The sequence below is a fragment of the Urtica dioica genome, chromosome 7 (genome assembly GCF_054948205.1).
Source record: "Urtica dioica subsp. dioica isolate 48M chromosome 7, U.dioica_male_clone48M_v1_H2, whole genome shotgun sequence".
Classification (NCBI taxonomy): domain Eukaryota; kingdom Viridiplantae; phylum Streptophyta; class Magnoliopsida; order Rosales; family Urticaceae; genus Urtica; species Urtica dioica.
In genome coordinates this window covers 21,313,592-21,328,628 of record NC_142762.1, presented here as the reverse complement: position 1 = coordinate 21,328,628, position 15,037 = coordinate 21,313,592, and the positions used below count along the sequence as shown (strand labels likewise).

Below are 15,037 nucleotides of genomic sequence, written 5' to 3'. Positions count from 1 at the left end.
TATATACAAGTGTAAAAAATTTCATGACAACGTAAAAACAAATTGGGCAACATTAATTTGATTATTGTGGGAAAAAAATTAAGTAATTGACTATTCTTTTAATTAATTATCATTTTAAATGATTATTTTGTATAATTCTTTCTTAAAATTCTATATGGGTTAGTAAATCGGCCTTATTAATTAACATATATGAGCAAAAATGACAAATACTAGTACTGCAACTAAGCGTTGAACCTAAATAAAAATGACAAAGATCGTCAATTACCTATTATGGACACGCATGGACAGTGTATGTTGTAACAACGATATTTGCTATAATTAGTAAATGTTGTGAGATTTAATGGTTATACAATAGGTATATTAGAACACACTAAAAAAGGAAACTAAATAAAAGGTATTTAGGTAAACTGGGAAGAAGACTAACTATTAAAACTGAAATGAAGACGCTTACAAATAGGAGTTAAGAAGTTTGATGTATTTCAACTTTAATATTTTAATATGTTACTTTCTTAACATGTTTTAGTATTGACTTTTACAAATGAAGACGCTTAGTATTTTTGTTTATATAGTACTATTAAGTCTATTGACTTTTTGGATTTGGATTCACCGGAGATTTTATCGGATTTAGTTTCTCTAGCTTGTGCGATCAGACGAATATATTCTTCATTCGAACAATTTTCTCGTTAGAGTTATTGTTGATAGATTTCATTCTTGTTAAATCATTCACACATCAACTTTATTCTCACATCCATATAGTAGTTGTTTGTGCTCTTCATCGTGTTCGGAAATAAATAAATAAAAATAATTTATGTCCACTCAAAGTCAAGGTTGAGAAAGTCGGTAATTATAGGGACTCGGAAAACCATAAATAAGTATTACAGTGTTCATTATTGGATTGTTGGACACATATTGCCCTTAACATATAAGTGTCTATATATATATATATATATATATATATATATATATTATAGTTCAAATGAAAAGGCAAAACAATAAGTTGACCAACTATTTCCGACAATTAGATCATACCACAAGCACTATCAAACAATAAACCAAAGCATCAATATAAAGAACACACATACTGGCAACTCAATTTGGTAGTAAACGATCTACTCTTAAAGGCAGTGTGTCAGGTGGTAGAAAGTTACTCAGTAATAATCAATATATATAATACAAATTTTAAACTTTAAGACTATCTTAAGTGATAATCTTTTTTACATTCACCGTTGAACTACAATATATAAGCTCTCATCACTTCAACACGTTCTACGATTCCCCTAGACCTTTCAGCAATGAACGCACAATAACTTCTGTTAGTGTGTAACATATAAAGTTTGTTATTTTTCTCCCAAAAGAACAGAACACAAAATCGTCGAGATTAAGTGAAGCCAACATGCATGAATTAACATATGATTAATTAACAAAATCTTAACAAGTATATTATTAGAATAAAATCAATCGTTTTAGAATCGTGCAAGAAGAAAAATTAAATCCAGTCATATATATCTTCAAGAAATACAGAGCTAAAAGTCAAATGATCTAAAGTAAATAGCACAAAAGATTCTATTTTTTTCATAAATGACTGGATAATATGTAGCACAACTTCTTGAATAAATAATTTTACCAAAACTAACACATGCCACATAGAATCAACAAATTGGTTAACTTTTAAACTGGTTTTCTTGGTTAATGACTAGAAATATACAAATATTTTTTGCAATTAATCAATCTTCTACATTCTTTTAAAGATCGCTCAAGTTTCAATTTATTAGAGAAATTAACTGAACAGTTAATTTAATTAATTTCGACATGATAAATTATTTTATTAATAAAATAAAATTGAGCGATCTTTAAAAAAAAAAGACTAACTAGTTGGAACAAATACTTGTATATTTCTAATCATTAACAAAGAAATATAACCAGTTTTTCTAGTTACTACACCTTTTTCACAACCTTTCTTTTTTTAAATAATTATATTTCCTATAGATTATAAAAAAAATGTTAAAATAAACGGTTTAAAAACAATTGTAAAAAGAGAAATTGCCTCATTTGTCACCAATTTTATAACATTTTCTCAATTTCCACCAAAAGATTAATTTTTCCCAAAATGCCAACATCTATGTCAACAATGTTGACATCTATTTTTGTCATTCACTATGAGATGTCAACAATGTTGACATCTCGGTGGTATTTTGGGAAAAATTAGCATTTTGGTGGAAAGTGGGAAAATGTTATAAAATTAGTGATAAATGGGCAATTCCTCTGGTAAAAAATCCCATATCTAGCTCCACCATATAAATAGAGAGAGAGAGAGAGAGAGAGAGAGAGAGAGAGAGAGAGAGAGAGAGAGAGAGAGTACATGTGTCTAATTTGTCAACATCAAAGACAGCCCATTCATATAAGAAAAGTGGATAGATCCGATAGCTTCTCCAAATTGGGCTCTGCTCTGACTGTAATCCAACCAAGTCACACTTTCTCTCACCTCATTTACTTTATTTGGTCAATTTAATATTCACTCGTGTCCAAAACCCATGTTGCTGTCCTTGAGCTTCCTTCTTATTTCTCATATATATTATAAATTAATTGATTACAGTTTTCTTGGTGGCTTCCATATGAAATTATAGCCGTCCAATGAATCCTGAAATCCTCTATAAATACCCCATTTCTCACACTCACTTCCCCAAACTACATTTCAAACACCAAAAAAAAAAAAAAAAAAAAAAAAACCAAAAGAAGAAGGAAAAAAAAAATAGTTCGGTTTCTTCTTATTCCCAAGCTGAATCTAGCTCTCTCAAGTCATACACATTCAGCTGCCTTCTATATACACATCTATACGCACTTAATTAATCACATATATCTTGCTACATCACTTGCAATGGCTTGTTTGAATATTTGTATGAGCCACCAGGTAAATCAATTCAATATATTTCTTATATATCTTGATAGATCGCTTACCATGGCTTCTTTGAAATCTTACAGAAATATTTTTCATGTATTAACATATTCTCATATGTATATATATAAAAAAATATAATATAAATCATTTTCATTCATAAATACATATATAGAATCCTATATTGCTATAAAATACTAATTACTCAAATGATTCTCATGTTATTCTGCTATAAAGTAGAAATAAAAACCGCAAAAGCGATGAGTCATCGTGTACTATCGTTGATTACGGTCATTTTCTTTCCCTTCTTTTCACGCTTACTTATGAAAAAGCGATGTTGTACGTGTTTGCATAATAAATTATGTCCATGAATCAGAAAAGAAAAGCCAACATAGTATTCTCATCTCTTTTCGTCTTTTAATAATAATTTAACTAACCCTACATGCATGTACACGTAATTTAGTACTTGCAGTGTTTGTTTGTCTGTTTTTATTTACTAAAAGTACTTGGGTCTTAATTATTAATCAACTAATTAATACCATTTATAATCATGTGATGTGGGTTGAGCAGGATACTGAGGATCATCTGAAGCCAAAGGAAATGGAAGCTTACACTACTCTCGATGGAAGTGTTGACAGGCATGGCAAACCGGCCATCCGGGCCACAAGCGGATCTTGGGTTGCTGGGATTATAGTCTTAGGTACATAGATCACCTCTCTCTCTCTCTCTCTCTCTCTCTCTCTCTCTCTCTCTATATATATATATATATATATATATATATATAGTTTGTAGAACGCAATATGGATATGAATATTGTAAGCCATCTTTGAATTTTCAAGTAGTAGTTTTGACTTATGTGCAATCATTTGTCTACATTCCTTTCAATTATTTTGTATGCATCACACACACACATCCACTTTCTATCTATGGAGGTGTCTAATCAAGCAAATACATGCACGCCATGTAAAAATATAAAGTAATCATTTGATCTAGGTGGTCATTGATTTCTCTACGTATTGTAACGAATTAAAAAATATATTTTTGGAGAGAATAAATTAATAATTGTTATATATGATGACTGTACGCAGTGAATCAAGGGCTTGCAACGCTGGCGTTCTTTGGGGTGGGCGTGAACTTGGTGCTGTTTCTGACTCGGGTTTTGGGTCAAGACAACGCTGAAGCAGCCAACAACGTGAGCAAGTGGACAGGGACGGTTTACCTTTTCTCACTTGTCGGCGCTTTCCTCAGTGACTCTTACTGGGGCAGATTCAAGACTTGCGTTATCTTCCAAATCGTTTTTGTCCTCGTAAGTTTCTCTCTCTCTCTCTCTCTCTCTCTCTCTCTCTCTCTCTCTTCTTTTATAATCTGCAGTGATTAACTCAAGGATACATTTTGGTTCACTGCTTATTCAGGGATTGGCATCACTATCATTGTCGTCGTACATACTCTTGCTGAATCCGAGAGGGTGCGGGGACGAAGAAACCGCCTGCGGACCCCACTCGTCCAGGGCGATTGCACTATTCTACGTGTCGATTTACCTAATCGCCCTCGGAAACGGGGGTTACCAGCCGAACATAGCGACGTTCGGGGCGGACCAGTTCGACGAGGAGGACCCGAAGGAAGGGCGGTCCAAGATCTCCTTCTTCAGCTACTTCTACTTGGCTCTCAACCTCGGCTCTCTCTTTTCCAACACCATCTTGGGCTACTACGAGGACAAGGGGGTTTGGGCCTTGGGCTTCTGGGCCTCCGCGGGGTCCGCCACGCTGGCCCTTGTCCTTTTCCTCTGCGGGACTTCCAGGTACAGGCATTTCCGCCCACAGGGCAACCCTCTCGCCCGCTTCTGCCAGGTCGTGGTCGCCGCCGCCAGGAAATGGAAGCTCGACATGACTCAGGACAGGACCGACAATCTCTTCGTCGCCGCAAAGGGCTCGGATCAGAGCACCAACTCCAGCAGGAGCATTCTTCACACAGAAGGATTTAAGTAAGTCTTTTTTTTTTTGCAATTGAGATATTCGTACATGAATGAACGCTTTCTAAGCATAGATGATGGTTGGCGCAGGTTTTTCGATAGGGCAGCAGCGGTGACAGAGAAAGACATGAAGCAGAACCCATGGAAGCTATGCACAGTGACGCAGGTGGAGGAAGTGAAGGCGGTGCTGAGACTGCTGCCGATATGGCTGTGCACGATCATCTACTCGGTGGTGTTCACACAGATGGCGTCGCTGTTTGTGGAGCAAGGGGCGGCCATGAGAACCGACCTCGCAGGAGGCTTCCACGTGCCCCCGGCCAGCATGTCCAGCTTCGACATCCTCAGCGTCGCCGCCTTCATCTTCATATACCGCCGCGTCCTCGACCCCATCGTTGCTCGCCTCACCAGAAACCCCAACGGTCTCACTGAGCTTCAGAGGATGGGCATCGGCCTCATCATTGCTATCGCCGCCATGGTCTCCGCCGGCCTCGTCGAGTGTTTCAGGCTCAGGTACCTTTATTTATTTTTTCTGCTTTTCAGTCCTTCATATCTTTTTTTTTCCATCGTCTATGTATTTCGACATTTGACACCCTATCCATCCTTGCTTTCCAGGTATGCCTCTGACGGCCAAAGCCCTAGCTCGCTCAGCATCTTCTGGCAGATCCCTCAGTACGTCCTCGTCGGAGCGTCCGAGGTCTTCATGTACGTCGGACAGCTCGAGTTCTTCAACTCGCAGACTCCGGACGGGCTCAAGAGCTTCGGGAGCGCACTCTGCATGACCTCCATATCCCTAGGGAATTACGTCAGCAGTCTTTTGGTGACGATCGTCATGAGAATCTCCGCCACCGACGACATGCCGGGATGGATCCCCGGGAACCTCAACCGTGGCCACCTCGACAGGTTCTTCTTTCTCTTGGCCGGTTTGACCACCGTTGACCTCCTGGTGTACTTTGCGTGCGCCAGGTGGTACAAGTATACCAAGTTCCAAGGAAGAAATAACGATGACGATGACGTTGACGGTGATGAAAGTAGTAACCATAGTGCCGAGCTTAGGGTTTAGAAATTTCAATAATTAATGTTGTTGGGCAATAAATAAAGCTGTACGTATGCCATGATGGAAGATATGATATATTTGCGGTGAAGCTTAGAGAAATTGAATGGACCGGTTTAATCGATCCGTTTCTCTGAGTAGAGCAATATATTTTGGAAACTGTGTATGGCTAGCTACTTATATGATCGAATGAGTGATTGTGTTGTATAAAGGGTAATTTGTAATACGAGGTGACATTTATTTGAAATAAAATTTTCATTTCTTGTTAGCATGGAACGTATTCTTATTGTTACAATACAATTAGCTTAGGAGCTCAATAACCTATTATTCTTTAAAAAAAATAATTAAAGTTTTATTTTATTAATAAAATAGCTTATATCAAATAGATGTAAATTAAATTAATTATTTAATTAATTTAATTTACTTCAGCCTGATCAAAATAATTTAAATTAATTATTCTAATTAATTTAATTTATTTCGATTTGATGAACTATCTTTTTAATAAAATGAAATTTTAGCTAAAATATTAAAAGAAGTTAATAAATTGATTAATTACAATACATTCTTATATATATATATATATATATATATATATTACAGAGTGACATATTTTTTAAAAAAAAACTGTTATAATAATTGGCACACTATGAAGCCAAAGTATTATAATATAGGCCGAGACAAGATTTCTCCAATTAAAGACATATTTACCAAAATAAAGTATCCGTGTTTCTCCCGTAGATCGATGGTTGATTAGACTCACAATTATTCTTTTTATTTTATGTTGTTACTCTCCTAAAATTCGCACAAACTGAGCAAGTGTTCGGAAGCATTGAGAACACGTTTATTCAGCACCGAGCCAGAGTAAACTACACTTTTGGGACATTGAAATAAGAAACAATCCATTTATAAGATAAAAGTGAACTCTAGTGAAGTAGAGCAAAATTTCGGAGAGAAGAGAAACTAGTAAGTTAAATACTAGTCAAATAATAAAACATATGGCTGAATATCACGGTCGTCCGGGAGACGACCGGCCGGGAGGTCGTTGGGGGCCTGAGACGGGCGGGAAATGTGTGCTAAGCATGGGCAAATGTCCCGCACGGGATGAAAACCTCTTTAGGAAGTTTAAGGGGGGCTCAGATGGAATTTCAAAGGCAAAGACCCGGTCATTCACGGGAGTCATGGCAAGTCAGACGGCAGGATGTTGTTAGTCTCTATTCGGGGTACTTTGGTGTAAAGGTTTCCACGACCCGACAGTCGCAGTGGCTGAAGTGAGCTTCCCGTGTGCCCAAGGGGCAGGCACTCGGGGCGAGCATACATAGTTGAAGAGGACTAGTGTGTCATTCGAGTTGATAGGCTCGCATGTGTTGTGAGATGGGATGTCGGAGTAAAGGACTTTGGGTATGGGTGTCACCCTAAGTCCCATGTACGCTTTCTCGGGAGAGGGATACGATAGCCCATCATGAAGGGAACAAATGATAACTTGATCTTGGTTAAGGCATCGCACACGCAACCGAGTGGAGAGTCACGCGGGAGAGCGCTGATGTGGGATTGGCCGAGGTGACACGAGGGACCTAGTAACGAGGCGAGTGTTAACGAGGTATTGCTCGGGCAAGCCTCGGCACTGGGATGCAATTCTAATCGCTACGTGCGAGACTCTTCGGACGTAGTTCCCATCAAGATATCCGTGTCTGTGAGCACAAAGTGCGCGAGTGTTTTCAAGAAGAAGACCGAGGGAAGGTAGGCTGGCCTCGACTGTTAGAGTCTTGGTGCCGCACGGGTGTAGTATTCCGCTGAAAATTGCGGTCCCGTGGCAGTTGGTATCAGAGCCTGAACATCAACAAAAGGGTGTTCAAGGTAAGGCGGAATTGATCAAGCAAAGAGTATGCATCAATAAGTCCGCGTGACCTCAATATCATTGGTAGAAAGACCGATGCCATTGGTTGCAAGGAAGGTCGAGGTAACCTTATTCTCGACAATGATGGCCGGCATGTAGGTCTACCAAAAGCAAGCATCACTCAAAAGATAGGAATATGGATTTTTACTTAACAAACTTAACAAAAAAACTGACGTACGAAGGTTGCGACAACCGACCACCGACAGTTTACGTAAGACGCCAAAATACTTACTCACAAAGTAAGGAATAAAGGAATATAATATAGGTATATAAATATAGGCGGCACATATACGGATCATGAAAGTAGGTAGGCGAATGCGAGGGAGGATGAGTGAGATGAGTGAGAGTGAGTCCACGAAGGCAATGATTCGGCGGCACCACTCGTCAGCGGTAGGGGTGGGGCAATGCGGCAAGATGCTGACTCAAGCGGTGGCGGCGCCAACGGAGGTGGTGTGGTCGCTGGTGATGGACTTCTCGCGGCCGCAGTCATACAAGCGGCTGGTGTGGACGTGCCGGGTGCGGTCGGGGGACGGGTGGTCGATTGGAAACATTATTATATAACAAATTTTTCACTCTCTCTCTCTCTCTCTCTCTCTCTCTCTCTTCTCTCTGATCTTATGCGGTAGAAATAAACAGAATGAAACCCTTATTGATAACATTTTCTTATTAAATATATGTGGGCTTTATATTTGGGCTTATAATTTTCTTTATTTTCATTAGTTGGACTTTGGTAATGGGTTTGGTAGTTGAAAATTTTGAATAAAAATATTAATCCGAGTTAACACATAACATTAACAAATATTTTTGAATTTTTAAATATATGTATATGAAAATTTCAGAAAATGGCGGAATTGAAGGCAAATCACAAATGCAATTTTATCCGAGTAAGAATTTGTAGAATGTAGGGAAATCATTATATGAAGACGGGCACACTTATTTCCTTAAATTTCTTATTGATTGATGAAAACATAAGTACTAATTTTAATCAATATGCTAAGGTTTTATAAATCATAAATATTTCTAATGTTTCATGTTTCAAAATGTTTGTTAGGACGATGTGATACACGCTGTAATACGAGGTTGAAATGCTAACATTACCACGTCTAAAATTAAAATTGGCAATGTCTATGACATTAAAAATTTCCAAGTCGATGTATGCAAGCCTAATTATAAGGTTATTCCAAATGACTTGATGATACATTTTGCGAAAGCCACTTCATTTTTAGTTGTCGATGATAACGCTAAAATACCATACCATTGATTTTATTTTGCTACCTTCAACGAATCACAGCAACGAATAGACAATGTTGACATGTGTCTTTGGAAACACCATCGATTTTATTTTGCTACTGTCAGCTACTTCTTCAATACTTTGGAAACACAACAATTTGCAATCTATTTTTTTTATATAGCAATAATCTAAATAAAAAAAAAAGTAGATGTGGTTGGAGTTCTGACATGTGTTGAGGAATTAGACAAGCCAACTATTAGAAACACCATCACATCTCGGCAAAATATAATCATCAAGACCACTGAGTATATGTTACTTATATCCATATTTATTTCTATAGCTTATAAATTTATTTCCAAATAATATTTTTTTTCAAAAAATGTGGAGTTACAAGTGACACTTTGGGGACATAAAGCAGATCAATTTGATGACAACATCCTCGAAACAATTGAAAGCTATGTATTGCAGTTTTCACATCTCTCTTAGTAAAAAAATATTTAGGTAAGTATTAAATTTACATTTTAAATATTTTATTATTGATTTTATAATTTTGTGGTGTAATCTTATAAAATTTCAATACTTCAAATTCAAGAAAATCATGTCTTTCAAGTATCACATCTACACTTTTTTACTTCGACCCCTCGCATGCCTAATCTTGAAACTTTGAAGAAAATGTTCAACAAATATACAAAATATATATAATTTTTATTCGAATTCTAATTGAATACCTTAATCATTAAAATATCTAAAAATATTACTTTTTCTAATCAGATTTATGAATGAAGTTGAAACAATTAACTTTGTCGGAGATGGTCATGCAAGTCAGCATTTAAAGAAAAACGAAATTATTGAGAACAGAAAGACCGGAGCCGAGTTGCTAAAAATAAGAGAAAGCAACAATAAGGTTAGAATCATTTTCAAATTATTTTATTATCATAAATTTAAATAATGCATGTATTTCACATGATAATGTTTTTTTTCCAGCAAGACATTAGATACACAGTCAGGGTAGAAATTGTTGATATTTGTCAAAGAGATGGATGGCATTACTTTGCATGTCCAAAATGCAAGTCAACATTGTCAGTGGTTGAAGACTCATGGTAGGGTGTACTAAAGATGGTTACCTAGAAGAATCGCCTATGTCATGGTAATAATAATCATATACATTATTAATTTATGATTTTTATCATACATGATCACACTAACTTAATATTTTAGATATTATCTATATCTAAAAATATATTATATTTAAATTAAATTTAATATTTAGGTACAAGTTAAACACGTTAATAGAAAACGAGCCAAGAAGGATGAGGGTGATTTTTTTGGTCAGGTTGTAGAAAACATGATCAAGGAATCATGTGATATGTTACTCGAAAACCATGTGCACGATACCAAGCAAAAAATCCTAGATGCAATTATTAATATCATAGAAAAATATGTCATATTCCAAATTTCTTTCGAGAACAAAGGAGCAAACACAAAAGCGATTGGAAAAAAAGATGTTTGATGATGTATCAACTGAAGATTCCAACGACGACTTATCTTATCTTAACTTCTTGTGGGGGTATAATTTTTTTCAAAAAATATTTATTATTTATTGGGCCTTGGTTCGGCCAAAGCCCAATAAATGACACGGCTTAGCTCTGCGAAAAAAGCCCAAGCCTAGGTCGCCGAAGAGAGCAGATCGCCTGCATTGAACCAGTCGAGTAGCGAAGTCGTGGTCAAGAGGAAACCTCGCCGAGAAGACCGGATCTGAGAATTGACCAACTATCGACGTGGCAAAGACGAGCTGATCAACAAATGTCCGAGAGATTATCTTTTCTTCACCTATAAATAATAATTTTTGTATTCGCTTTGACGCACTTACAAGCTTAGACTCAATCTTGAAGATCTGTATTCAAATTCTCTGATCTTTGTTGAGTTCGCCATCTCGACCTCGGCACTTCGCCCAACTGTATTTATTTCATTACTAATAAAAGTTTATTCCTCCTATATTTCATATCAACATTCCTTTTTATTTAAATTGGGAATTCATTTCTGTTTCTTATACGAAGTCTTCTTAGACCTATTATTAAATAAAGCAAATATATTATAGAAATATTTGTGATTTTTTACGATCCCGAAATTAGCATCAACAATTTGGCGCCGTCTGTGGGAAATTTCAGAAAGACCAACGTCGAAAGAAACAACTTTCCCAAAAACAAAATATCATGTCTTCCACTCCGACTCACAACAAATCAAGAGAGGAAATCCCTCCGAGGTGATATGTGGAACAAAAATTTGGAAAATCAGGATGAAACCAATCGAGCTCTTAACGCTAGGTTGGATTCCCTCACGACCCCTCTAAATACTCCGGATCCGCGATCTGGATCGGGCGAAATGACCGCCTCTGAGTCGGCTCGGAATGCGGCTTCAGCTGCACAGATGGGCCGAGCTCTCCCTCCAGGCATCCAGCTGGATTTTACCGAGATTCAGGTCTCCCGAGGGATAGATCAAACCCCCTGCCCGAACTTCCAGCTCGGCGAGACTTCAAACGAGACTGCCCCGGAGATTTGTAACGATCCGATAGATCTGCCACCGCCCCCGCCGGCAAGAGCACCCTTCGGATCCTTCTTAGCAAACACCGAACCTCGTCCCTCGGTGACCTCACAAACATTCACCGCTCAAATCTCGGGCGAGCTGAATCAGACCACTCCAGTTGAAGTCACAACTATCACACCTCTGCGCACGGGATTTCTTTGTTCTCAGAATGACGAACCCAACATGATAGAGTTTGAAAAATTCAAAGAATTCATGACAGCCGAACTGAGAACTGTCCATTCAAAATTCCACAGCGCTACCAGCTCGACCCTTGAAATAGATCGGCTCGTCGCCGAGATACGAAGGACTCCGTTCACTAAAAAGATAATTGATGTGTTCATTGGAGACGACCTGGAAAAGGTGGAAATAACCCTCGAAAGGTCAATCCCCAAGACGCCGGACCGTAGACTAGGAAGCAACATGCCCCTCCCGATTTTGCTTTCAACATTGGAGACAAAAACAAAGAAGGAGGACCCCAGATGAAAAAATGGACGAGGGATCCGAACGCGTATTGCGAATTCCATCAAAGCAACGGCCACGCAACGGTAAATTGCGAGACTATGCGAAAAGTCTTGGCAGAAAAATACGCGAAAGGAACTAAAGAATGTCGACTTAGGCCCCCCCCCCCCCCCCGCCCCCTTAAAAAGAAGGTCTTTAACAACCGAGGGAGAGGCAATCCCTCACCTAAAACTTCTAGACCAACAGAAGAAGGGGAACCCGATTCCCCGCCGACCGTAGTAAAACATCGAGTAGACTTCATAATGGGTGGCTCAAAATTTTGTAGCAACTCGGTAAACTCGATCAAAGCTCATCAGCGACGGCTAATGAATAAGACCACCCGACCTGGGGTAGAACAAGATGTCCAAATCTCGTTCTCAGAAACTGAAGCACCCGGGACGACAGACCCACACGACGATGCGCTTGTCATTACAATCGACGTATCCAACTATGAGGTCGCTAGAGTACTGATCGACGGAGGGAGTTATGTGGATCTTATCTTCAAAGACACTCTAATGCGAATATGGATAGAAGAGTCGGAGATCGAAAGGGAACAAACCCAGCTCACATGCTTCAACGGGGTAACCACTTATTCGATAGGAACCATTAAGCTACCTGTAAAGACAGAAGGGATAAACAAAATAGTAGAATTCCAAGTTCTGGAATGCCCCTCCCCTTACAACATAATACTAAAAAGGTCGTGGATACACAGGATGAGGGTAGTGCCCTCAACGTTCCATCAGTGTATCTGGTTTCCTACACCCAAAGGGTGACGGAAATCAGAGGAAACCAAGCAACTGCTCGTAATTGCTACCTTACAAGCCATAAGATAAAAACTGAGACATCCGGTGAGAAACAATAGCAATTAATGAACACTGAGCCGGCTCACAAAGAAGACCCAAAAATCGAGGAGTCGGACTCCCCAAGCACCAAATGATGGTACAAGTGCAGCTCGATGGCCTTGATCCCACCAAGTGTGTAGGCATCGGAGCCGGGATCAAAGGAAAAATACGGTGGGAGTTGATTTGCTTTCTAAAACGAAACAAGTCCACCTTCGCCTGGACGACGGAAGATATGCCGGGAATTAGCATCGACGTTACATCTCACCAGCTCAACGTTGATCCTAGTTTCAAACCCGTAAATCAAAAAAGACACAAGCTCGGTGCCCATAGAGCACGAGTACTCAACGATGAAGTAGACAGGCTCCTGTTGTCAACGGTGCCCACACGAAGAGTTGTAGTCTTTACTTTGTACATTTGATGTAATAAAGTCTCACGAAGACTCTTTCTTGTAATTGCTTATTTATTAATAAAAGTTGAAACGTTCATTCATTCTTCCTTGTCTAAAGCTTTATGATAAAACCTTAGTCTTTAGTCCATAAACAAACCTAACAACACATGAAGAGACAAATGTAGATTTGCATGAACAAACTCTTCATGGTTTGCTTAAAACAATATATTCGCAATCTAAGGATCAAAGGACTATTGATCTCAGTACGATTGTTAGGAGAATCTATGATGTCTGGTTATGGGACATTGAGAGTTTGAGACTCTATAGTTCTTCTAAGTATCTTCCTAATTACTGAATTGACCAGTGCACTTCTAGAGACAAGATAAGAACAAACCATTTAACCTCTTATGTCTCGAAGTCACTACGTATGAATTGAATCATGCTTACCCCAATCCTGAAATGAGACATGTCATTTCATAGCTTACGTACTCTCATTTGAGAAAGTCAGAGTTCGGATTCACTATGTGATTCCGAACAAGGCCTATTGGTGAAATACTAAGTTGTGAGTCTGTCATGAGTAACTTTGTGAAGATCTCATAGATATGGAATTCATGTACAAGATTGCTGAAATGCAATGTATATCACCTCATGCTTTGTTCCTTGGAATGTGAATAAATGAACTGGCCAGTGTCCAAATTGAGTCATGACTCTTTTGGATGAAACAATGTGACTTGTTAGCTCCTCGAAAATACATTGTTTCTAACTTATTCACAAGCGACAAATGAGTTGAGGAAATAACAGCTAGAAGGGTAAAATGGTAATTTTGTAAATCCCGACTAGTTGATGATATTGATGAAGGGTAAACATAGATAATATTCAGTTGATCCACTCATCACAATTTAGTTGAATTCTTGAGTAGAAAATAAATTCATTTGAACCGAGAGATTCTCAGTGTCAACTCTTTAGTGGAGTCACTTGACATTAAGCTAAACTTGGAAAAGGTTTGTGAACTTTTGAGTCCAAGTATTTTAGCTCAAGCTTTGTTCATTTGGATCCATGAGGTCACTATCACAAATCATATCGAGTAGGAATAGTTAAACTAGAAGCTAAGTCAAAACAAGAACGAGACAAGTTTTACGAAAATTGTCAAAAAGGTATTTTTGTCTTTTTGGACATAGGATGAAATGAATGTCAATAAATTTTTTGACAATGTCATATGATGGCATATTGATACTCGGCCATGATAAGTTTATTGGGCCTTGTGGACTAATTTCATTTCATAGAATTTTACTTGAAAATTCTTAATTGGCATTTCTTATGTTGTCATGAACAAATAAAGAAACATCTAGAAGTTCCTTCTAGATGCTCTTGGCCGCCCAACCTAAAGAAAAAGAGAGACCAATTTTGTGCATTAATGTATCAAGATACTTGCCAAAAGAAAAAGAGGAAACAAATTTCCTCAAACAAGGAAAGGGAATTCGGCCAACAAGCAAGGAGAGAACAAAAGATGAAACAAATCCAAGGCCTTCTAGAAGGCATCTTGGCCGTGTGACACTAAGGGAAGGAGTGCAAATTTTGCTCATGAATATGTGATATTCTATAGAAGAGGAAACTACCTTATTGAAGGTAATCCCTCCCCTATGAATAGAGGCCTCATCCTCATTGTTTATTCATTCCAAAGTTTTAGA

At 38.1% G+C, this 15,037-nt stretch overlaps 1 protein-coding gene across 1 annotated transcript; it reads left to right on the top strand.

The window, feature by feature from the left end:
- Nucleotides 1-2,682: 2,682 nt before the first annotated feature.
- Nucleotides 2,683-6,181, top strand: LOC149390388 (protein NRT1/ PTR FAMILY 7.3-like). Its single transcript, XM_089620298.1, has 6 exons — nt 2,683-2,908; nt 3,464-3,593; nt 3,982-4,199; nt 4,306-4,874; nt 4,953-5,372; nt 5,475-6,181. Exons 1-6 carry the CDS (start codon nt 2,876-2,878, stop codon nt 5,920-5,922), a joined length of 1,818 nt encoding a protein of 605 aa, XP_089476424.1. The 5' UTR covers nt 2,683-2,875; the 3' UTR covers nt 5,923-6,181.
- The last annotated feature ends 8,856 nt before the right edge of the window (nt 6,182-15,037 follow it).

What these genes read in the sequence shown, in the direction of transcription:
- LOC149390388 (XM_089620298.1), top strand. Translation starts at nt 2,876, where the DNA reads ATGGCTTGTTTGAATATTTGTATGAGCCACCAG. An exon ending in ATATTTGTATGAGCCACCAG is followed by an intron (nt 2,909 to 3,463) that starts GTAAATCAATTC and finishes TGGGTTGAGCAG; the next exon opens with GATACTGAGGATCATCTGAA. An exon ending in TCCAAATCGTTTTTGTCCTC is followed by an intron (nt 4,200 to 4,305) that starts GTAAGTTTCTCT and finishes CTGCTTATTCAG; the next exon opens with GGATTGGCATCACTATCATT.